The 23,006-nt window shown below is 37.6% G+C and overlaps 1 protein-coding gene across 2 annotated transcripts in view; it reads left to right on the top strand.

The window, feature by feature from the left end:
• Window positions 1-436: 436 nt before the first annotated feature.
• The window catches only part of COL15A1 (collagen type XV alpha 1 chain), a 118,713-nt gene continuing 96,143 nt past the window's right edge, over window positions 437-23,006 (top strand). Inside the window, exons 1-2 of one of the 2 annotated variants that reach the window (XM_085051758.1) lie at window positions 437-706; window positions 824-906. In XM_085051758.1, the coding sequence (XP_084907884.1) occupies window positions 696-706; window positions 824-906 (94 nt within the window). In that variant the 5' untranslated portion in view covers window positions 437-695. The remainder of the gene's footprint in view (window positions 707-823; window positions 907-23,006) is intronic. The other variant, XM_085051759.1, reaches the window with a different exon arrangement.

The following is a 23,006-nucleotide window of genomic DNA, read 5'->3' as shown; positions in this document are numbered from 1 at the left end:
AATACAGGCAGGGTGTAAACCTCTGTAAATGTGAGTATTAAACTTAGAGAGCTTGTCACAGAAAAGAGGTACTTCAAAACATGCTGTATGTGACAGAAAATCTTTAAGAGAGTGCAGGTGTGAATCCCAGGCATTTGTAGCCATTCAACTGCTATCCAGTTCTGCTCATATCTTAAAACTTGCTTTGGATAAAGTTTGGCTAAAATGGCCAGAGAAATGTCCCATTCCATGTAAGAATTTGTATTGCTGCCTATGTAATGCTGGATGGAAGGATGTTGGAGGTCAAGTTTTATTGGGAAAGTGGAGGCTGTGAGCCGGTGGGGGCAGTGGGAGGGGAAGCTGGAGAAGATGTGCTACTGTTTGTCAGGGCACACAGTGGTTAAAAACAAGGCTGGACAATGACAGCACTGCGATGGTGTACAGCAGTTAGGGGTGTCCATCCATAAATACAGTAGGAAGTTTTTGGCAGTGGTCTGACAGGAAAATCTACGCGGAATCAGATTTCAGAGCTGGAGCAGTGAATTGCAGTGAGTCACACAGAGAGCCTGAGTGCTGCCTTTGTTCCACTTGTGTCTGAACGTTGGAGGAGAAACAGCAGGCTCCAGTTTTTATTAACTTCTTATTTTCATAAGTATAAAACTCATGTGCACTGTACTTTTTCCTCACTTAATTTCTTTCAACTGACTTTGAAAAAAATGCTCTCATGGTAAGAACTCTTGCTTCTGAGTTTTACTAATTCTTTTTTTCCCCCTTGTGTTTCTGTATCACACTCTTTGGTCTCATTCTTCCCCCACCCCCCTTTTTTTTGGCACACCTGCTCCAGGCATGCCTGGTGGACCTGGGACTTGTCGCTACTGCTCTTTGGCTTGTCAATCCATGTTGGTACAGCAGCTCAGATTATAGAAGGTAAGATTTCTCCAGATTATGTTTATAAATTGAGAGTAAGTGAGAATTTTAATATTTGCTTTCCTAATATGGAAAGAGACTCTGCATTTCAGATCTTCATTTTCTCTGCTGCTTACTGTTCATTATTTCATATATGAAAGCTGCTGTGAGTTGGAAGCTTAAATTCCCATTCATTCTGGATAAGAAGAAATAAATACATTGGTTCCCAGCCCTAAGGCAACCTATCATGCCTGCTTTCTCAATATCTTTTCAAAGTGTACTAATTAACAGAAAGTACTTTAAAGAAATTCAGACTAGTGAATATTTTTACAATTAGGATAGATAGATATATATGTCAATGTGGACATATCAAGAATGTGCCAGGCATGGTGTGAGTGCAAAGACATAGGTGTGATGCTTGTTCCAGTGCATAGAGATTTCTCCTGGTAAGTGTTTGAACAAACTGAGATTTTTCTAATCTCTTGAATTAAATGTTTAGTTTTACCAGTCCAGACTTTATGGACTTTCAGTGAAAAGTCTTTTTGTAATTTCAGATCTTACATTCTTGTAACAGAGCCAAATTCCTCAGCATCTCTGAAAGGCATGGCTTCACATTTAACTAGTGAGAGAGAACGCTGATTAAAAAATTTACATGTAATTTTGACAAAAGTGAAAAAGCTTAATATATTACATTGCCATTAGGAATGATGATATTTATATCAAAAACCTTTTTTACTGTCTTAAAAAAAGTAGTTGGAGTTTGTTATGCACATGACCTCTAGATAACTGTGTGATAGGAGCATCTGAAAGTGTTGATGGGAAGTAGATATCACGCATGAAGACTTTATCGTTACTCAGACTGATTTTTTCCTTTCTAATTGACACTGTCATAGATCACTGACACTTTGGCATCTAAGAGCCAAAGCCACAGGTAATTATTTCAGTAGGCAAAAAAGCCACAGATTGGTTATCACTAAAAAATACTGTACAGATGAGAAATATGTAATGCTGTATTACAGGAAGTTAATTAAAGAAACAAACTGAAACCAGGTCTTAGAATTAAGAAATGTGTATCTGAATGGTGACTGAAATATAATACTTTGTCTATCCACTGGAGGCAGATCTGTTGCTTCAAGTGTAAACATTTTTCTTGAGGTGATGAATGACAGTGCATGAGTGAGATCTGGACAGGAGAGAATGAAATTTTGTCACTTACAAGTTAATAAACTGAAGATCATTGGCACTACAAATATAGTGACAAAACCTGCAAATATTTATTTGGCACACATCTTCTTTTTTTGGTGGATCTGTGCCTGTTTCTATTACCTGAAGATCTGGCCCTTCAAATATCTTAATCTTTGAAAGTCAGATCAGAAGTCTGAAGTGGGAAAGATAATCACTATTGTTTCTGGATAGTTTCTTCCAGTGCAGAATCTTATTGCTGCTAGAAGGACTCAAGTGGAGTTTTGCAAGTCTCCTAAGATCACTGGAGACTTGGAGACTGCTCTGGGAATATGTTGCTTTATACTCCTAGCCTAATATTCATTCATCTGTTAATACAAAAGCTGCTGTTTCCAAATGTTTACTATTTTTTTTACATCTGAATTTTAAGTGCCTGACATAATGGGGGTCTCACACTTTCCATTCCACAACATATTTTCCTGATGCTTGGTTTAAATTATTTCATCTCCTGAAACCAAGAGCCAGAGACAGGAATAATCTTCCTTTCCTTCTGGTGCTGCAAATACATGACTAATATAAATTCTGCCTGTAAATAAAGAAGAGAAGAGTTTAATAATTTAAATCTTTCAGCATAACTATTGGAGAAACAGCCTCATTTTCCTTTCTCACAGCTCTTTTTAGCAGTAGAGTGCACAGAAATAAACTGCATATTTAAGATGAAAATGTTTGGAGACACCGAGTGATGAATTAGCCCTCTGGTATTCAGGCTTTTTGCTGCTAAACCTATGCTTTATCCAGTGTCCTTTTTGTCACTGTCTGCTTCTAGATTATTGCTTTCTAGGATTCTGCAGCCCAGTGAATAATGCTGTCCTGCTTTTCTGAGCCTCAGCTCCCCTCTATCTACCCATAGCACAGATTTTTATCTCTAAATTCCTTTGAATGAAAGAGAAAATGTGAATGAGTAAATGCGGTTTTACAGGAATGGTGCAGGTGCTTTCTGTTGTATCACTGTGCTGGCTACATGCAAAAGGACAAAAATACCTTGGGATGTTCTTGAGTTGGTTCAATAATGGCAAGAAAATTGTTCAGGGATTGAATTAGTCACTGAGGGATGTGGAAGGGGTATCTTATTTTTTACAAATCTGAAAACAAAGCAGTGGCCCTCAGAGTTTAGAGGAGAAAAGCTTGCCATCTTTGCCTTCACCATCTTTGTCTTCCTGTTTACCCCAGGGGAGCACTGAATTTCAGAGCAGGGATGAGGGTGCTGAATAAATCAAAAGCCTCAGCAGATCTCCAGCACAGGGCTTAAGCTCCTTCAGGACTTTGTGAGAGATACTAGAAAGAACAGTCAGAAAATTTTAATCAGTTTCCTATCAGGAACAATATTTTGACTGAGTCTTGCTCTTCTTGAGGAAATTGTCTCTGATTATGGGTATTTCCTACAGAGGAGAAGGGGGGAAGAAAGAAAGAATGGTACCAAATTGTAGGAGGGGAATTCAGACGGCAGACTTTGAAAATGTTTGAGAACTTCTGGGTTGAAGTTTAACTTTTTATTGAACTTGCGAGATGTTGGGCCTTTTGTTTCAGTGGAAGTGCTGCTTTCATTTCCAACTCCTAGAATTTCTGACTATAGCTTTCATTGTAGAATGGAACCGACAATAAAACCAAGTATTTTAAACCTTGTATTTAAAGTAATAAACTACTAATTGTAAAAAAAATATTTAAAATTCTGAAATATTTAATTCAGAACCTTAAAATTCAGTAGCACAGTCTGCAAATTGATGGGATTTGGTCATTATTTCACCAAAACTTTAAGAAATAGTGTGATCTTGCTTCAGAGTGAAACTAGAGTTCTGAAATCTCATCAGTTTCTGTGAGTTAGAATTATTAGCTTTTACTATCACTGTGAAAGGTTTTAGTCCACATCACTGCAGCTAGGATTCCACATGTACAAAAAGGCATGGAATAAAATGCTTTCTTCCTCTTTACCAAAATACAGTGTCATTTGAATGATGAAGAGCTTTTGCAGTTTTTCTCCTGTGTTCACACAAATTATGCAAATACAGTACCCTATTCTACTTTAGTTTGTGTGGGAGGATTGAATATATGTTGGTGTTTTAATAAATTACTTCATCACTTCTCTTTTATTCAATTGACAATTAAGCATGTATCTATCTGTTCATAGAAGTATGGTCTGTCTTATCTGGCACTGCCTTGCAGTGCATGTACTTGGCCCTTAATTATGTCTGATAATGTATCTTGACTTAAACTGATTACTCTGGCTGCTTTTTCCATGTTTTGCATCTTCAACAACAAATTAAGTTAGTGAATAGAAGGTGCTCAGAACACAGCCCTGAACATGCCAGCACCCAGGCTGTGGAGAGAGCTAAAGCAGGAAAAATCTCAACGCTAACCCTGCTGAAGTTCAAGCGATAGACACCTCCCCCTGACTTGCTCTATCTCCTTGCAGAAGTGACATTTATTCCTCTAGGCTGTCTAGGCAGTTATCAGTGTTTCTCAGCTCTGTGCAGTCAAATCAGTGATGGCATTTAAAAAAAATATAGAGAAAAAAGTGTAAATTTGTGTGGTTCTGCAGTTTTTGTGATGTTTATGAGCTTCTAAAAGAAGCTCATTGACATCTGGGTTTTATTATTAGCCAAGCTGAACAGGGCTTTCTTGGCCTAAGTAACATGCTTAGCAATAGTTTACGTAAAGTAAATATTTGTCTCTTTCATTGGCCCTCTGTACACAGAAAGGCTGTCATTAGGCTCTTGACATAAACTTTGCACTCATGACCTGCTGAGTTTAATGGAGGAATCCTGAATTATTGACTTTCATTGGCTGATGATCAACTGGTATGTTTCTTACGAGCAGCGAACCGGAGCTTCTCTTCACAGTGAACTGACTTAATGAGTGTAAACAAACATGTCTATACATTTAAAATCTTGTTTCTACCAAGTAATTACTGTATGTGCTCTGACTGTCAAACGTGCAATCACACATATGATAGGGATGGCTCAGCCAATTCTTTCCAAAGACAGGACACAATCACAGTGATAATAAAGCACAGTTACTTGTTAAAGAGAACTCAGATGGCATTACATCCTCTTGTACCAGACTGAGCATTTGGACACCATCCAACTGCAATTGAGTCTAAATTGAATGAGCCACTCTGATCCTTCAGGCATATCTTCAAGCTGTTACCAGCTGTTGTGCATATTTTTAACATGGAGTTGAGCCTGATTTCATAGTTGATAAAAGGCCTTTCCATGCAAAACATAGTCATTTACAACAGAAAATCAGTTGGTTTCAGTTGGAGTCATCTATTTCAGTAGCTGAAGAGATTGACACCACCAGTAGAGCAAACCTGACTTAGAAAATTTGTTCCATTCAGTCACTTTCCTAAATGGATTCATTTTCTGTGTAACATCCTCTACATGTTAATTCTCTTGGACAATATACTGCATGTTTCCTAAGTGAATGTACCAGGCAAAAGAAGATGGTTTTTATAGCTTTTTTTTTTTGAGGCCTCTGAAGAGAAAACCAGCTGGGGTGGATATAGTGTTATAATAACTGTCTTCATTTCCTCTCTGGAGGCGTCCTTGGGCACACTGGAAGTCTAGAGTAAGCAGTTGTTTCCATGATCTGAATAGAGCTCAAAATCACAATTGTGCTTGCATTTGGTATTTGAAGGACCATTTCAGTAAATGAGCATCAGGAGGAAAGATTTGACTGCAGTAGTAGTGTTTGGGATATTCAAAGGGTTCCAAAGAACATATTTCTTATTCTAACATGTTAATTACTACATAAACCACTAGTTTTGGAGGCTGCCTGTCCCTTTGGCTGTGATTTCTTCCCATTTCCTTTGCTGAGTTAGCCAGTTTGGGTCAGTTCGGTTTTTCTTCTAGTGGTATCTCAGATTTGACCATTACATGCTGTAGCTTTGCCAATTTATGCAAGTGTGCCTTACCTAGAAAGACTGTAAATTTTACATTTTAGTGAAATCTGATTGCTTTATTTAGTCTGTCATTAATGGTAATAATTTAAGAGAGTATATCTATTTATCATCATTAATTTTAAGCCCTTAAATAATATTTTCCCTTTTGGCCAACCCACACAATTGCAGCAGGTTCATAAAACAACAAAATCAACCAGTAATTTAGACTGTGGTTAATTATATTCCCATCTCTAGCAGCTCCTGCTCCCAAACCTAGAAATTTACAGATGTTGCAGAGAGTAGAATGCAGGTAGAATTCTCCCGAAGAATGAGAAAAATGAGCAAACCTCAGTGTTAATATATTTGCATATGAGGATTGTGAAGTGACAGATGTATTATTCAGGATACTTTCTGGTCAGAAAGTCTTGGGAAAAGCAACTGGCAGACCTGAATGTGTCCTGACAAAGAATTGCAGTATTTTAAATCATTTTTGGCTGTCTTACAGTCTGAGAAGAACCAGGGTCTGAATCAAGTTTTTCTGAAGGGTTCTGAGAAGAACCAGGGTTTTCTGGAGGCACTCAAGTGTGTTTTATTTCAAACATGCAATCGATGGAAGCCTGAATCTGGTAATAGTGATTCAGCAATGAGGTTTTTTAATATGAACTGCACCATCACTCATGGTCTGCTGCTTCCTCTTCAGTACAGAAGACAAAATATTAACAAGAAAGGGCTTCAGCCAGTTCATTCTATATTTGGGAACCTCTTGGGTCTTATGACTCTGAGTCTACCTCCTCTGTTGCCACTGGATCCAATTCTTGCTGTGAAGAGTTCCTATCATAGTAACTTGTAACTGCTCAGGTGGGATTAACTTCAAGTCCTATTCATGGCATACCTTTCTCTGAACTGTGAAATCAGAGTTCCATACATAGTCATGATGTCTGGCTCTGCTTCTTTGGAAAGCTGAATATAGCTTTTGATTTTCTCTGAACCTTTTTGGTAGCTGGGGACTAAAAGGGCACTAAAGTATCTGTCATTACTCATTGCATTTTATATTCACTTCCCTTCTTACAAGTGATACATATAACCTAACTCCAGGAGAACAGAACCCACCTAGAAATAACTTTAATTTGGTGCTGTCTGCTAAAGAGTAAATTGATGACTCTTGAGAAAAAAGAACAGTGCTCTAAGACATGCTTCAAAATTTCCCATAAGCTGTGGATATTTTGAATAGCCTGTAAATGGGTTTGCAGAAAAACAGTTTCAGAACATAAACCAGTGTGGCATCCAAGCTCTGATTCATCTCAGGTGATACTTCATATAAGTAAACTCAAACAGTAAAATGAAGCATAGGAGAGTTTGAAACAGAGTCAGGTGGCATGGCAAAAATACAGAGACACTGTCTGAGAGTATGATAATGAGCTCAGGAAAGTCAAAGCCTATTTGAAATTAAATTTAGCCAGGGAAGAGAAGAGCAACAAGAGAGGTTTTCACAGGTATACCATCAGCAAAAAGAAGATTAGAGAAAATGTAGATCTGCTGCAAAATGAAATGGGGCAATTAATCTGGTGACAGAGGCATAGAAACAGCCCTGGTACTCAAAGCCTTCTTTGCCTCACTTTTTACTGGTAAGATTTCCGTTTAGGAAACTAAGCCCCTGAGCCCACTGGGAAAGTCTGAAGCCATGAATAGTCCTCCACTGAGGCAGAACATGAACTGCCAGCCATGCTCATGGGAAAAACAGGCATCTAGAAAGGGCAGATCTGTTAGGGTTGGAAAAGAACTATATAGCTTTTCTAGATGTATTATTTTCTCTTCCTTGATGGTACCAAAGAAACAGAACCAAATGACAGTATGTATCAAGTCCTTTTGTCCCCACATTATACATATGCACTGTATCATAGTATGTTTGATGTCTTAATTTGTTAACTAATAGCTGTCAAACATATATTGCAGGCACAACATTTCTTGAAATAGACTGACTTAGAGTTGTTGCTGCTTGTCCCTCTGTTTCTTTCTGTCCCACAGAAGACTCCTGGCTCAACACTGTCATGTTGCATGAGAAGGTATATTTTCAGATGTAAAGGGTTGTTGTGGACAGTCGAAACAAATGTACTGGGATCTTGCTTAATTATTAGGTATCAATGTGTACATGGTGGTCTACAAAACAAACTGAGGGGAAAATTATGCAAAATCTAAGTCTTTTATAGGAATGGAACTCCTACCATCAAAGTATCCATTGATAAGGTCAACAATCCTTCTTGCCTTTATTAGCTGCCTCACAGAGGGAGGTGTGAGGGAGCAGTGTCTCCCCACAGTAAGGATTTTTATTTCCACCATCCCACTTTGGTTAGCTACAGACTAACTTAGTACACTGCGTCACTTCTGTGAATGTGATGCTTTTTTATTCTCAGAGGGACAAAGTCTTAGCTTTTCTTAGTCCTCAACTTTCCAAAAGCTGTTCAGTTCCATCTGTTTCAACACTGCCAAACCAGTGCAGTTCTTGACTTGGTAGGAGGAACCACTCATCTATAATGAATACTCCACAGTAGTGCTGCCACTTTGCGGTGCTTGTGGGTGTGGGTATACATGACTCGAAACCTTTCATGCTTTTCACTGAAAAAAACAAGCAAACATTTAATCCTGTTCAGGCTAGCCATGAATGCAGTTTAACACACATGGTTTGACTTTTTTTTTTTTCTGTTTTTAGTTTCTTTCACATGCGATTACAGGAAAGATTTAAAACACATAAAATTTTTGCAAGTTTTCTCAGCTGAAAAGGCCAGGCTCTTGATCAAAATAACCTATTAGTCATTGTAGTGAAATGCCATTAATGTAAAAACGCTTATCTATAAAAGAGTTTTATGTTTTTAGCTAATGTTTTATAAAGTATCACATATTAGTGTATAGCTCCATTTGTTTTTGCCAAACAGTACTTGACTGAACTCAAATTACTTCTTAAGGTGGCCTCATATTATAATCAAGGCTTTGATTCTATGTTTATATTTTTTGTTGTGTTTTTTGTTTGTTGGGTTTTTCAGGGGTTTTTTTGAGTGTGGTTTTTTTTTTCTGATGCATTTATAGTGAAATATTAATCTGTAATGAGATGCAAATCTGACAAATAAGTACCACATGGCAACTTCTTGGTCCAGAGACATGATGAGTTGGGGAGTGGGGTGGTGTTCAGTACAAGTGTAAACGTGCATAAAATTTCAAGGATGCTTTCTCAGTGGAAAAATAAACAAGCCACTGGTGACCTGAAGTATTGTAGCTCCTTTTTCACACTCCTCTTACAGAATTTCAAAAGATAGAATGGAATTGTTGCAACTCTGTTACTGCTTTGCTCACTCAAGCTTTGACTTGTTCAACAAAGAGGTTTTCATAAAAAAAAATGCTGCTCCAACTAGGAGTTAATGCAGACACCCCTGCGTATTTACAGTATAAGTGTTAAATGAATACTTGCCTACAAGCCCTCTGACATACTGAAGTTACTCATATCTTAAGTCTCCTATTCCAAAACACATTGTTTCCAGACACATTGCAGAATTTCCATAGAGAGCATTCAAAAGAAGTTACTGTCTCATTTAGCTCCTATGCAGTCAGCAGAAAAAACTTCACTAGGAAATACATGATTTGGTACAAATCCCCAAAACAGCTGTGGGAAAAGCTAGACTATCTACATGAATACTTTATCTTGCCCTCCATTCTGTGTATAATTACAATACCATAGTCATTGAAGTATTCCGGAAATATTAACTATCACGCTGTGATATGTTTATCTGATATGAACAAAAGTTGTTTCCCCCCTGTCTGAATGCTTAGCTCTGCTTTTTTTCTTCATGGATACATCTCTAAATGTAGATCACTGCAACACGAACAATGCAGACTGAAATCCATGAAGGAAAAGTCATGTGGGACAGTCTGTTAGAATAACACCATAAATCAAAGTGATTGACAGTTAGTGTTAATTTCCTTACTGAGGAAACTGAGGCAACTGTGTGCCTTCAACTCCTTTTGGCCTTTACATTTTTGATTCACAGAATGTGCAGGGAGCAAACTGCATTTTGAAACCAGAAGAGGTGGGGAGACACTCAGCACTTGTCTCTACATTCTAATACATCTGCACAAGGATCAGGGGGGAACTTTTTTTTAATGCCTGTATCTCTCTTGAAGTGCAAGTGGATCAGTTTGACAGGCTTCTCATGGTTCTCTACCTCTGTAATTGTCATGACATGAAGAGTTCTCAGCTGCCAGTTTACTTACCTTGCAAGTTGTCGGGAAAGCCTAGAGATTGAGGGTGACATTCACATTATCTGTGGATCTCCCAAACTGAACTTCTCTTGCTCCAGTTTAGAAACTTAAGGCATTCTCCGTCTCAAGATAAAACTTTCATTAAGCAGCTAGAATAGCCTGGAGTATACAGCATTTATTTATGGCATCCTCTCTCTCTTTACATCACCATTTTGTCAATTTTTCCTGTTCAATGTTCTATTACTGTTGACTTGTAGATCCTAGGTGTCTCTCATAACCACTTCAGCCACTCTGTACCTCAAGAATTTTCCACTCTTAAGTGGAAGGGTAAGGTGATGACATGGTGCTCATCATCGCTATGTGAGTGCTGGTAGAGACAACAGAGGCAGACTCTTCTCAGAGGGCAAAACAGAGGAAAAGAATAAATAACAGCTGAAAGGTGCAACAAAGGAAATTTTGATTGAATAAGTGGGAAAAAAATTCTTCGCCATGGCAGCAGTTAAGTTCTGGAAGAAGTTGGTGAGAGGGTTTGTGGGACCTCCATTCTTGCAAGTATTCTAAACTTGACTAGATAGGGCTTTTGGCAATATGATTCTTCAGGCTAGCCCTCTATTTAGCAGCAGATTGGACTAGATGAATTTTACAGGGCTCTTGTAAACTATTTTTTTCTGCAATTTTTAAATATGGAATTTAAAATTGCACTTTACCTACTTAATTAGTTTCTGAGTCTGATTCTCAGTGACTTGACCATGAGCACAGAAAAGGGCAGTCTAAGACCAGGAGAGTGTGTGTAGTTAATACTAAAAGACCTGGATTGCGCTTGGCTGTCTTAATCCCTAGCTGTTTGTGAGCCTTGTTAGAATAATCAGAGAGCAGATAGGCTGTTAATACTAACACCCAATATTTGTATGGAATCAAATGACCCTTTTCCACTTTACATATTTGTCTAAAGATAGGTCAAAAAATATAACCTTTTCATTTTCCATTGTCCGCATTGTGCTTTTTCTCTTTTTCCCATTCTCTTTTCCCTTTCCTCTTTCACTTTCTCTGTTTTTACTTCTTCATTTCCCTCTTTCTCCTCCCTTTCAATTTCCACTTCTGTCTCTCATTTTGTTTTGTTTTGAAATTCTGTAGAATGCTTTTAGGAAAAAAATCTTGGAGCAGAACACAGGAATATGTTACTGTAATCTTATGACTTCTCATCTTTCCTCGTGGTCCTGCTGATCATGAGGCTCTTTAAACCATGCTCTTGTCCTCCCTTCTAAGAGAGCAGTGCCTTCTTGCTCTCTGCCCTTTCAGAGGCTCAAAGCCAGGCAGGCTATACTAAACATGCACTTTGTGGCCCATCCTTCTCTGCAGCTGTTGCAACCAGTCTCAGCAGGACCCTGCCACAGTGACTATAGTCGCAAACTTCAGCTCTTTGGGACATAAGCAGACTGTACCTCTGCAAATCTGTTCTTGTGGTGGCTGTGATGACATTTGCTTCTGAGTTATTGTCCTTCTGCTGAAGCACAAGATAAACTCTAAATACAAAAAGGGAAGTCTCTAATTTCAAGAAGTACTTCTCAAAACAAAACAGATCCTGGGCATGGAAACATGTTTAAAGACAGAAAATGAAAAGTCATATATTAACTATACAACTAGCAAGATCAATATAGTACTTAGGACCAATTGCATTTTTTGATGTTCTGTTTACATACATTTTCATTTTTTCAATACAGAAGAGTATGGAGGAGAATTTCCCCTCTAATTCCAATACACAGTTTGTTACCTAGAGTTAATTATTTTGAGCCCCTATCCCATTCTACTTGACAGGCTTGCCTCAAATTTTAAAAAAAATCAGACCCAGAAGACTCTGTCCTAAATGGGCTAGACTCCTAAAATATCAGTGTCTCGCTGAACTAAGCTGTGATTTATTGTTCTGATTTTGTGTTATTCCTGCTATATACATATGTCACAGAAAATAGAGAGCACTCTAATTTAGTGTAATCAATTAACATTATGAAAGGTTTCCACCCTGCATTATTAATGGATATTTTAAACTTAAAGCCAACAATAAGTCCTTGCTGAAACTGGTGCTTTATTCAGCTCCTAAAAGCTACTCGCAGCCCTGTAAGGACCGAGGCTTGAATAAACAAAAAAGAGTATGTTGCAAGATTAAGAAAACAAACACATGTTTCTTCCCTCGGTGGCTACAAATTCATAAAATGCAATAAAACCTAGCACAACGGTACCACCGTTTTATGTACTGCTTTCTCCTAATTTTAACTCAGAAACAAATATGTGTGTACTTCCCAAACTGGAAATAATTCACTGCTGGAAAAGACTTGTGCCTGCCTTAGTTGTAATATAAATCACTTATAAATTCTTATGTGAATTTCTTATTATATAAACTTTTAAAGCCATGTGACCTTACAAAGAATTACATAGCAGAATTCTGTCTTTGAAGATGACAAATTACTGCACTTAAAAAATTCTTTGTGGCTTTTTATTAATTTGATGACACATTTCATGTTTCTCTAGATACAAGAACGTTTTGACACTCTATTACAAGATTTTTTTCATTTATAGTTTTTCTTCATTTAGAAGCCATGTCATGAATATGACTGTGCTCTTAAAATATGCTTGGGAAGATGTTACTGTAGTTTTTATATTCTTGACAAGAGGTGTAGACTGTCAGAGAGCACCAAAGGCAGGCTGCTCTGCAGTGGTCAGGGAGCTGGAAGCCAAACATCTGAACAAGTGACCTCACCAGCGAGGACACAGCTCCACAGAAAGAAAGCAAAATCAGAGTATGTTTGATGGTGGTAGCCAAGTTCAGCCAAGAGTCTGTATTGTTGCACAAGCCCACAGTGATGAGGGAGCCAGAAAGTCAAGCCAGGAATACAAGATTTTGGGTAATGCTCTGGGTCTGAGTTAGCAGGACTAGTGGCTGGAGATGGACTAGCCAGCTGCAACATAACACAGGCAGGGACCAAAGGCAAGATCCTAAGTTTAAAGGCAACTGCCAAAAGGAGTGAGAGAAAGCCCTGCTGTGGCTTCTTAGAACTGTTTTTATAGGAGATGTTCCACTCATGAGACCTGCACTGTCCTAGAGCAATAAAGTCTCTGTCCATGCTCTGGCAGTGAACCTCTTTGTTACTGAGGTATCTTCAGATTTTAACACATAGCAGAGAGCACTTTCCTGGTTACCTGTCTGAACACAGACTAAAAAAAGCTCCTCCTGGCTTTTGCTACAGCAGAAGTGATTACAACCTGGATGATTTGTAAAATTGTCTCACAGAGATCTGTAGTTACATTGCATGATCTTCTGATCCAGACTTTCACTTCAGCATGTTACCTTATTATTAATCTGTGCCTGTTATGTGCCTTGGTTGCAGAGCAGCAATGGTGCCAGCACCAATTCTTGTCAGATAGAAATGGCAGGATGGTGGGAATCTAAGCCCTAACAGATTGTCCTGTGTGATATCCCTGGTGCAATTGTGCTGTTTGAACTTTGTCCCACCTGGAGTGTGGAAGAAGGTTTGAGAGGGTTTTTCTCAGCTTGTATTGCAGATATGCCAGAAGGTACTCAGTCACTGATGATGATGATGATGATGATGATGATGAAATCTTTCTGGGTCCTGGGATTCCCTGCTCCATCATATTTTTACTGCTCTATTTATGCTTACATGCTGAGAAAAAATATGCTTATTTGCCAAAACAGAGAAGCAGATTTTCTATGGATTTGCAATGTAATTTTAACTATTAACATGAAAACTAATAATTACTGTTGTTACTAATATAATAACTTCAAACAAGAAAATCTAGAGAGACTTGTGTGAAGCTCATAATGATTTTGGGGTAGCATGGCTTACACTTACATAGATGCATGATATTTTGTCCAGAGAAAACCATGTTGCCTTCTTATTAGCAATAATTTATTTTTAGCTTTGCTGTCTTGTATCTGTTATTTTAATATAGCCAACAGCAGAAATTTGAGAGATGCAATGGCATGTGCTCTTTGAGAACCTCTGTCTTTGGCAGACCGAAAAAAAAAAGGATGGTTTGAAGTTTTCTTTACTTTGTCTAACAAAAGCCAGCAGCCTTGTAACTGCAAAATTTGATGTATTTCAGAGATCAGTTTTGTCTGTATTCATAGGGCCTTTTTTCATGCCAAGAGTACTGACCAAGTCCATTGTAACTGTCATTTATTAAAGTGTACATTAGGAATTGTATATGGGAATGTCCACGTTGTTCAGAGAGAAATTGCTATTTATAACTGCTTCCAGCCTGCTCTTTCTCTGCATTGAAGCATTTTGTGCTACAGCCAACTGTTCAAGCATGTAGTTCTGTGTATGTAGAACACTGACACTTTGAAGTCTGGATCATTTCAAAAAAACCTGTCCTCTGCTTTCTGAACTCAGTATTGGTACTGGCTTCTTTTCCCCCTGATTATTTTGAATTTCAACCAAGTGAAGGCAGATTTGCAGTAGTTGAATATGGCTCTTCTCCAGAAAAGTTGAGTGCAATGCATTGTGTTGGGAAAATAATTTTATTTTCTTAAGGGTTCCTGTAAAACCTCTGACCCCTGGCAATAAACCAGCACATTTGTGAGAGGAGGTGCTCCACATACCCAGAGTGAAGATACACAAGTCTGATACAGAGGGCAACAGTTGATCTGCAGAGATTAATGAAGGAAAGCTGCCTTTGGATATCTGTCAACTTCTAATAATTTTTGGTTGCAGCAGATGGTCTCCAGTCACTACTAAAGGAAACGAACATTAATTTGGATGAACTAGATGCTAAAATTCATGTAAGAGCAAAACAAGGACATTTTTTTAAAACATGGAAGGAATACAACTCTTGTTCCTTCAGGAACAAGCTGACCAGTAAAAAGATGCAAAGCTTTTGCAAGATTTGAAGGATTCATTTTCCCTGTGGGCAGTCTATTCCATAATTACTCATTTTCTTGTACTCTGACTTGGACATCAGCCACCACTGAAGGCTGAAGCAAATAGATGTCATGAGGCAGCAACAGGGTGCCTTCTTTGTTGCTGACACAGCATGGCTCATGGTGTGCAGAAAAACAGCTGGCACCTGCTGAGGCTGTGCTAAGCTTTTTTTTGCCTCTTTTACTTCCACTGCAGACCAAATTTGGTCTAATTGCTGCTGGATATATCCTTGCCTTTGAAACTGCCCAGCCCAAGGCAAACCTGCTATGATTAAATGTGAGTTTTTTCAGCTTGTACCTTTGCCTTCCTTATAAAGGCTTATGCCTTCCTCACTTACAAGTTTCATTACAGAAAGACTGCAGAAGTGAGAATGAGTTGCAGAATCCACTTTCTATAGATCTAGCTCTAGATTAAGTCAATATTTGCTTACGCATTTTTTAAAACATTCTTAAAAATGTCAATAGCAATAATAATTTATGTTTCTTTTCAATGAAAAGTGAAACTTGGGCATTTTCTCAACAATTTCCCCCCTTTCACTCTGTAAGTTCTGGAATGTTACTGAACCTTGGAAACCTGTTCCAACATCTCCCAGTTTATTTGTGTTTCCTGAGAGTCTAACTCCTAACACTGTGTCAGTCACAAAATGGGGATTTCTATGTTATGGAACTGTCCCAAGGTCTTGAACTCAAGATGTCCATGTGAATTGAAAAAATCAGTTACAGTTTTATGTTTAGTATCCAATTTTATATCGCATGCCAGACCCATCAAAAGAAGCATGACTGTATTTTGGCAGAAGTTCTTTGGTACTAACATGTTTTCTAAAAATCTTTAATCAATAGGCTTTTTAAAGAACTCTCTCAATTATAAAAACTTCGTCAGATCAATTAAGAAAAAGAAATCAGAACTATGGACCTGAAAAACAGGAGTAGCCTATGTGGTATTAACTGCTAGAAATGAAAATTCAGGCAAACTGGATGCTGAAATGTATACAAAAGCAATGGAAAACTGGAGCCAGAGGGATTGAAATCTTTGCTGTTTTCTGCAAGCTTGGACCCTAAATCAGCACACAGTGTGATAAGGCCAAAGCAGCATCATAAAGACCCAGCACTGCCTTGAAAACAGAAACTGTAGAAAGAGTAAGGACAGATGGAATTTACTGAATGCTGCCAATATTCTTTCCAACATTAGTGACTGGGATATGACCAAACTGTTTCAATATATAGCTAATGCGGGGTACAGTTGTTCTGTGCTTGAGCTGGAAATGTTCAGTAGGCACTGGAGTGGTGTCCACACATTTGTGTCAAGACACTTGGAAAGATGGCTTCATTGCACAGGAATTAGATTGTCCAATATAATTCTTAGTGCTTTATAAAAATTGCTATGAATTCCGTAGATGAATATGGATTTCCTAGTGTATCAAATACATACAAATTTTTGAACACAGGCAACATTTTTTTAAGTGACTGGGAACCTTCAGAAACTCTTAAGATCAAAAGGACTTTCATAAAAGATCTTAATCAGAGAAAGCATTTTCAGCCACCTATTTGAAGAGATTATGAATGTGTTGGAAAAACACTTTGCAACTTTTTTCAGAAGTTCTGATAAAAGTTTGGGCCTTGAAGAAGAAAGGAGAAAAAAATGTCTTAAATGAAAAATTTTAGAAATGTCAAAGCAGTCTTTGATTTGACTGGTCTTGAATTTTTCTATTTCTATTATCTGCAATGAAAATGTGTCTCATGAAATTAGCAAAGTACCTGATTCCTTGTGTTTTATTAATAATAAGTATACAAATAACCAGAAGTGTGTAAGATGCCATTATCTGTCTCCCTTAGATGACTTACATGGGAAGTGTGAAATCACTGGAAGAATTGAGAGGTGATTTGTCTTTCTACCTTTTGTGAGAAGCTGTACAAACAATTTAAATTGCATTCAAATGAGATAAATATGGCATGTACTATGAGTTCCATAGATCTTCTTATTTAACTCTACAATGGCCAAAGAGTTTGATTTAGAAAGTCAGACTGGCTTTGAATATTGCTATTGCTGTTTTTCTTGCAAGAAATTATATAAAAAGTAGGTAAACATAGGAAAAAAAATAATATGATGAAATAAAGTAGACAAAAAATACACACCTAAAGGTATGCCACTGTCAGTGTTTCAAGCATTTTACTACAGTCTATAATCAATCAGAATAATCAAAAGCAGGAAATTAAGCATGAGCAAGACTTAGAACTTCTTGAGTCAGTCCTAAAGAAGACCATGAAGATGATCAGAGGGATGGACCACTTCTCCTGTGAGGATTGACTGAGAGAGTTGGGACTGTTCAGCCTGGAGAAGAGAGAAGGCTTTATAGCACATTCCAGTACCTAGAGGGTGCTTATAAGAGGCATAGAGAGGGACTTTTTACAAATACATTTTATGGTAGGATATGGGGAATGGCTTTAAGCTAAAAGAGGATAGGTTTAGATGACATATCAGGAAGAAATTCTTCACTGTGAGGGTGGTGGGGCACTGGCACAAGTTGCCCAGAGAAGTTTGGATGCTCCATCCCTGGAAGTGTTCAACACCAGTATGGATGAGGCTTTGAGCAACCTGGTCTAGAAGAAGGTGTCCCTGCCCATGGCAAGAGGCGTGGAACTGAATTATTTTTAAGGTCCCTTCCAAACCAAGCCATCCTATGATTCAATGATGTTCTGCCTCTGAGCTATATAAAAATAAATCTTAAAAAAGTCATACCACAGTCAGACATTAAGACGTCTCACAGAGCCACTGTCTGTCCCTTGCAATATGCTAAATTCTGTAGTAAATCCTAGTAGCACAGGATCAGTGTTGATATGCACTCTGGTTTATCTCAAGAAGGTAAATTCTTGCCAAGTAGTTTTGCAATACATTTTCTAGGCTTACTGCTGGCTTTTTATAAGCAACAATATATGCTTAAAATGCAAAAGTAGTCAGAGTATTTCAATATAAAGATTTCCTTGGAGTAATACTTTGCGTGTATAATGTTTTCAGTAAGATTCTGCAGGACTTCTGGGAGTTGGTAGTTTAAGTACATGTATTTATTTCTGTCTTATTTTTCTCATTTTCTTCCTCCACATTCTCCATGTGCTTTCTTTAATCCTGTTTCAAGGATTAAAACATTTATAGTTCTTTTTAAAAGTGTTTGCTTGGTCATCTGCTAACTTTTTTGTTATCTGTTACAGGCGACAGAGGAATACCTATTCTAAGGCTTTTGAGATCATAGTTCTCCAAGACTATGTCTTGTATACCCACAAAAATCCCATGTAATTTGATAAATCTAACATAGAGGAGTTGCTTGATACAAACATTATTGTTAACAAGAAAACAGAAAAAATTTACTCCACAGTTCTTCTAGAATAATGGTATTTGTGAAAGAAAAGCTAACATAAATGTTAATAAAGTCTGTCTTGATTTGCTTCTGCAAAATGTTCTGGACTATATCACTTAGAGTGCTGTTAGTATATACAGCCATATCAGGCTGGTTAATTATAAAAAACCTTCCCTACTGCTGGGAAAAAATTTTCCATTATCTGATTCATTCCACAGTGTGTATCATCAGTGAAATACAAGTCTGATTTCCTACTGGTTGCAGTCACATCAAAGAATTATACAAGGATAAATCAGTTCTGTAAGAAGCACAGTAACAACTAGATCCACTATTATCCCATATCAGAGCTGGACAACCTGTCTCTTTCTAAGAAACATCTGTTTTAGTTACTCTTCACACAAAGGTGCCTTTTCTTTCCATTTTAAATAAATAATCCTTTAGCCATTAGCTTTACTTTTGGGGGAGTTGCTACTGCCTATCAGTAGGATATCTGTTAACTTCTCACAGTGAGGATATCATATAAGATTCTTTTGCTGTAGATATGAGAAGCTTTAGTGAGATGTGAATTCAACATAAATATAGCCAGAAAATATAAAACTCTGTTGTCAGAACAATGAGGATATCACCAGATAACAGAGAAAAACTACCTCTTAAAAGCCCAAGATGCTCAGCCTTTTAAATACACCATTGGTTTTGATTGTCAGAAATCTGTTTCAGAAATTTCACATTACTTTTCTAATCCTGAGATGACTATGAATAAGAAGACATCACAGCCACAGCTCAGGAGAGTATTTCAGCATGTCCCTGCTTTTAGAAACCTGACTACTCACCTCAGTGGGGTGATGTCCCAAAAGGCACATCTCTAAGTGCCATTCTGAACCAGTCTGAAACACACCATCCTGCAGCCTACTGATATCTTGAGAAGAGGCTTGAAAATGTCCAATATCTTCTGAAACTGATAGAAACAGAACTTGAGAAGCTGTTCTTTCACACTGACCAGGATTGTGTTCATATAAATTACTAGGATGGAAAATACCTGGCAAGTGGGGCTCTATAAATGTTTAGGTGTTTGTGGCCTTGGCATTTAACAGACAATTAATGGCATGGATTTTCATAGCACTCCAAGAGACTAGGACATCTTTCCTGTTTCTTTTTTACTGCAAGCCCTATTCACCCTCTTTTACCACATTTGTTGTTTACAGCTCCCTCTCACCACCATGAGCTTCTCTGTAAACCTTTTAATGAAGGTTTCTTCAAAAGAAATGCATCCAACCACTCTTCCACTCCTCCAAGATTTCTAAAGTCATGTTACTTCCTTAGCAAATCAGTGGAGCAGGTTCTTGACTTCAAGTGCATGCATTAAAGTTTGTGCAATAAGGTCTCAAAATTCTCAGAGTGGACTTGTGCATCCTAGTCCTCTTTAAAATCCCAGTAATATTCACAGTGACCTAACAGTGAGTAATGACAGCTACAAAAGATTATTTCCTACCTTTAAAGCAAAATAATGAAAATACAGGTGGAAAGGAAAGAGGGAAGGGAAGGGAAGGGAAGGGAAGGGAAGGGAAGGGAAGGGAAGGGAAGGGAAGGGAAGGGAAGGGAAGGGAAGGGAAGGGAAGGGAAGGGAAGGGAAGGGAAGGGAAGGGAAGGGAAGGGAAGGGAAGGGAAGGGAAGGGAAGGGAAGGGAAGGGAAGGGAAGGGAAGGGAAGGGAACTCTGAAGATCATCTATTCCAACTTTCCATTTAAATCATGATCATTTTTAGATCAAACCAGCTTTGGCTCACCCTGGTTAGCCTTGAACTTCCTAGATGCGATGAGCCTCCTTGGAGATAAGTATTTTAACCCTTCTAATGGGTTGATATACATGGCATTCCCTTTTGCCTGGCAATTGAAATCAAAACATTGTGTTTCTTGGGAAGATAATCCTGCAAAGCAGCACTGGCAATGTCATCGCCTCCTGTGTACACTGTGACTCCATTGCACCCTGACACAACACTGGATTGCAGTCACTGCAGTCTGTGTTAGAAGGCTTTATACTCCATGATCAGGGAAGAAGTATCTGGTTTTATCATCTTCAGCAGTTCTGATGTGAGCATTGAAGAGATGGGAATGAAAACTAAACTTACATTTTAGATACATAAATGAAGTAATTATTTTAAGAGGTTACTTATATTCTTTAAATATTTCTACATTATATACTCATTTCACTGGTATTAGAAAACAATTTGTTGTGAAATGTGTGCATGGAGAGTATATTAAATAAGTATAGAATTCGGAATGCTCTCAGTTCTAAATATGATTTGCAAAAGCTATGCTTAAAAATGTGAGAGTTATTAAATGTGATTCTAAAATAATAATTTTGCTCCTCACAGTGTCTTATAACCCTTAGAATGCTGGGGACAAATGAAGTGGAGCTTCACAAAAAATATTTAAAGCATGGCAGTGGCTCATTTTTTAAAAGATCTTCACATAGAAAAACATCTTTCACAAACTGTGAATCAAGACTGATGTAAATCAAACAGTAACTCCATTGATCAATGTATGAAATGAAAGAAATTCCTATGGAATGTAGGAAACTGTAGAAAGAGAAAGGTCAATACTGGGATACTTTGTATAAAGAAAAGAGTCAAGAAATGCGTGCTTTGAAAAAAATCCTATTATTTTGCAGTCATGTTTGAGATCTGATGTTGATTGGGGCATTTAACATTTAAATTATATGTTTAACAGATGATACTTTGCTGGGCTTCATTTTTTGTGCTAAAACACATTTTGTGATAAGTGAATCTAATTCACAAGTTAAACAATAAGTTTTCATTCATTTTTACTATCAAAATAAGAACTGAGAAATTAATTTTAAAACTGGTTGTCAGGAGCATGACTGCCATAAATATGTATGATGAAATTACAGACATGAAGAAAAAAAGTGAAGCAGGATTGTATTCAGGTATCCAGTTAATCTGCTTCCTCTCTCAGCTTGGGATCCTCTTGGAAATTAAGTAGAAAAATGTGACAAGTATTCAAAACTATTTCAATTTACCTTTCCCTTGCTCTAAATTGTTAAAAGTTGACATTACATGTGTTCTGAAAAATACTGTTTCTTTTCTGTAGTGGAGAATGTTTAGTTCACTGAAGAGAATGAACTCTGGGAAGTATAAATAGTGGAGTAATATGTGCTATGTAAAAATCTACTGTGGACTTGGTTATATTTCACAGTTTCCAACAGAAAAGAAATTGAAAGAAAAGACTGAAAATCTATTAGCCAAGTAGAATAATTTCAGCAGTCAAGACCCTATCCTCTGATAGAGCTGAAGGGTTTATAATTTCACATAGAAGTAGGCTACAGAGCTGGGCAATCCAGGAATATACAAATTTCAACACTGAGTTTAAACACATTTGAACATTAAGCTCATTAATTGAGCTCAAGGCTCAATCCCACCATATTAGCTTTATAGTACCAACGAGGAGACAAACAATTCCTGACAAACTGTAAAGGCAGGCTCTTCAAAGCTAAACTGGAAATTCCTGCCTTAACATTGGGTGACAATGATATTTTTATACAATTACAGGAACCTTGGAATCTAAATTTATTGTATTGTTAAACTATGCCAGAATTATAATCCAAAGACATTTGGCATGGCTTCGTGTTTCATTTTACAATGAGATAATGTATATCAATGTGTCTCTTAAAATAATTATTTTTATATCATAAGAAGAATTGTGTTGTGCTGCTTTCATCAATTAAAAAACACTAACTAAAAAAATGTTTATCTACATTTGCTAACTAAAAAAATATTGCAAAACAAACACAAAAAGGGTGTATGAAAATAACCACAGTTCACAAGGTATTTCCAACCCTTCTTGAGAGATTTCTCTGGCCTGTATAAAGCCTCCTTTTAACTCAAAAATTGCACAGTCAATTAATTTCATTAGTGATTAGGGTAAGCAAAGGCTGCAGTCCTGTTAGCTGTTAATGACCCAACAATAAAAAAACCAATTCATTTCCAAAGGGAAGTATGGGTTTTTTCCAGCTGTCTGTGGAGGGTGTGTGCTTTGTTTTTCACTTTTCAGCATACTATTTCTCTGCCTTCTGTCCACTGTTTGTTGTTGGGCTGGTTTCTTCTTCAGGAGAGTAAACCACATCCATTCCTACTTGATGTGCTTCACATCTCCTTCATGCCTGTTGGGTTTTGGTGCAGGAAGCATGCCAGAGAATTAGGTTTCTGTTTTTACTCTCTTCCACTACTGGACTAAGTACAAATACAAGGGCTCATTTCAGACTTGTCTCAGTGGAAATGAATGAGCAATAAATATCAGTTCTTTAGTCTGGAATATCTATAGCTGCCACATAGGCAAAACTGGATCAAGCAGCATAAGGCCCTGCTGTTAGCAAACACATCACCAACTGCTTCAAAACTAGACTGAGCAGCTCTTGTTCCAAAAAAAAAAAAATCTGCTACCACATACTGTTTTAAT

This window comes from Lichenostomus cassidix, chromosome 2, assembly GCF_008360975.1.
Source record: "Lichenostomus cassidix isolate B80296 chromosome 2, HeHo_3.0, whole genome shotgun sequence".
NCBI lineage: Eukaryota > Metazoa > Chordata > Aves > Passeriformes > Meliphagidae > Lichenostomus > Lichenostomus cassidix.
Note: the sequence above shows the minus strand (reverse complement) of the source record. Positions and strands in the feature narration are given on the sequence as shown.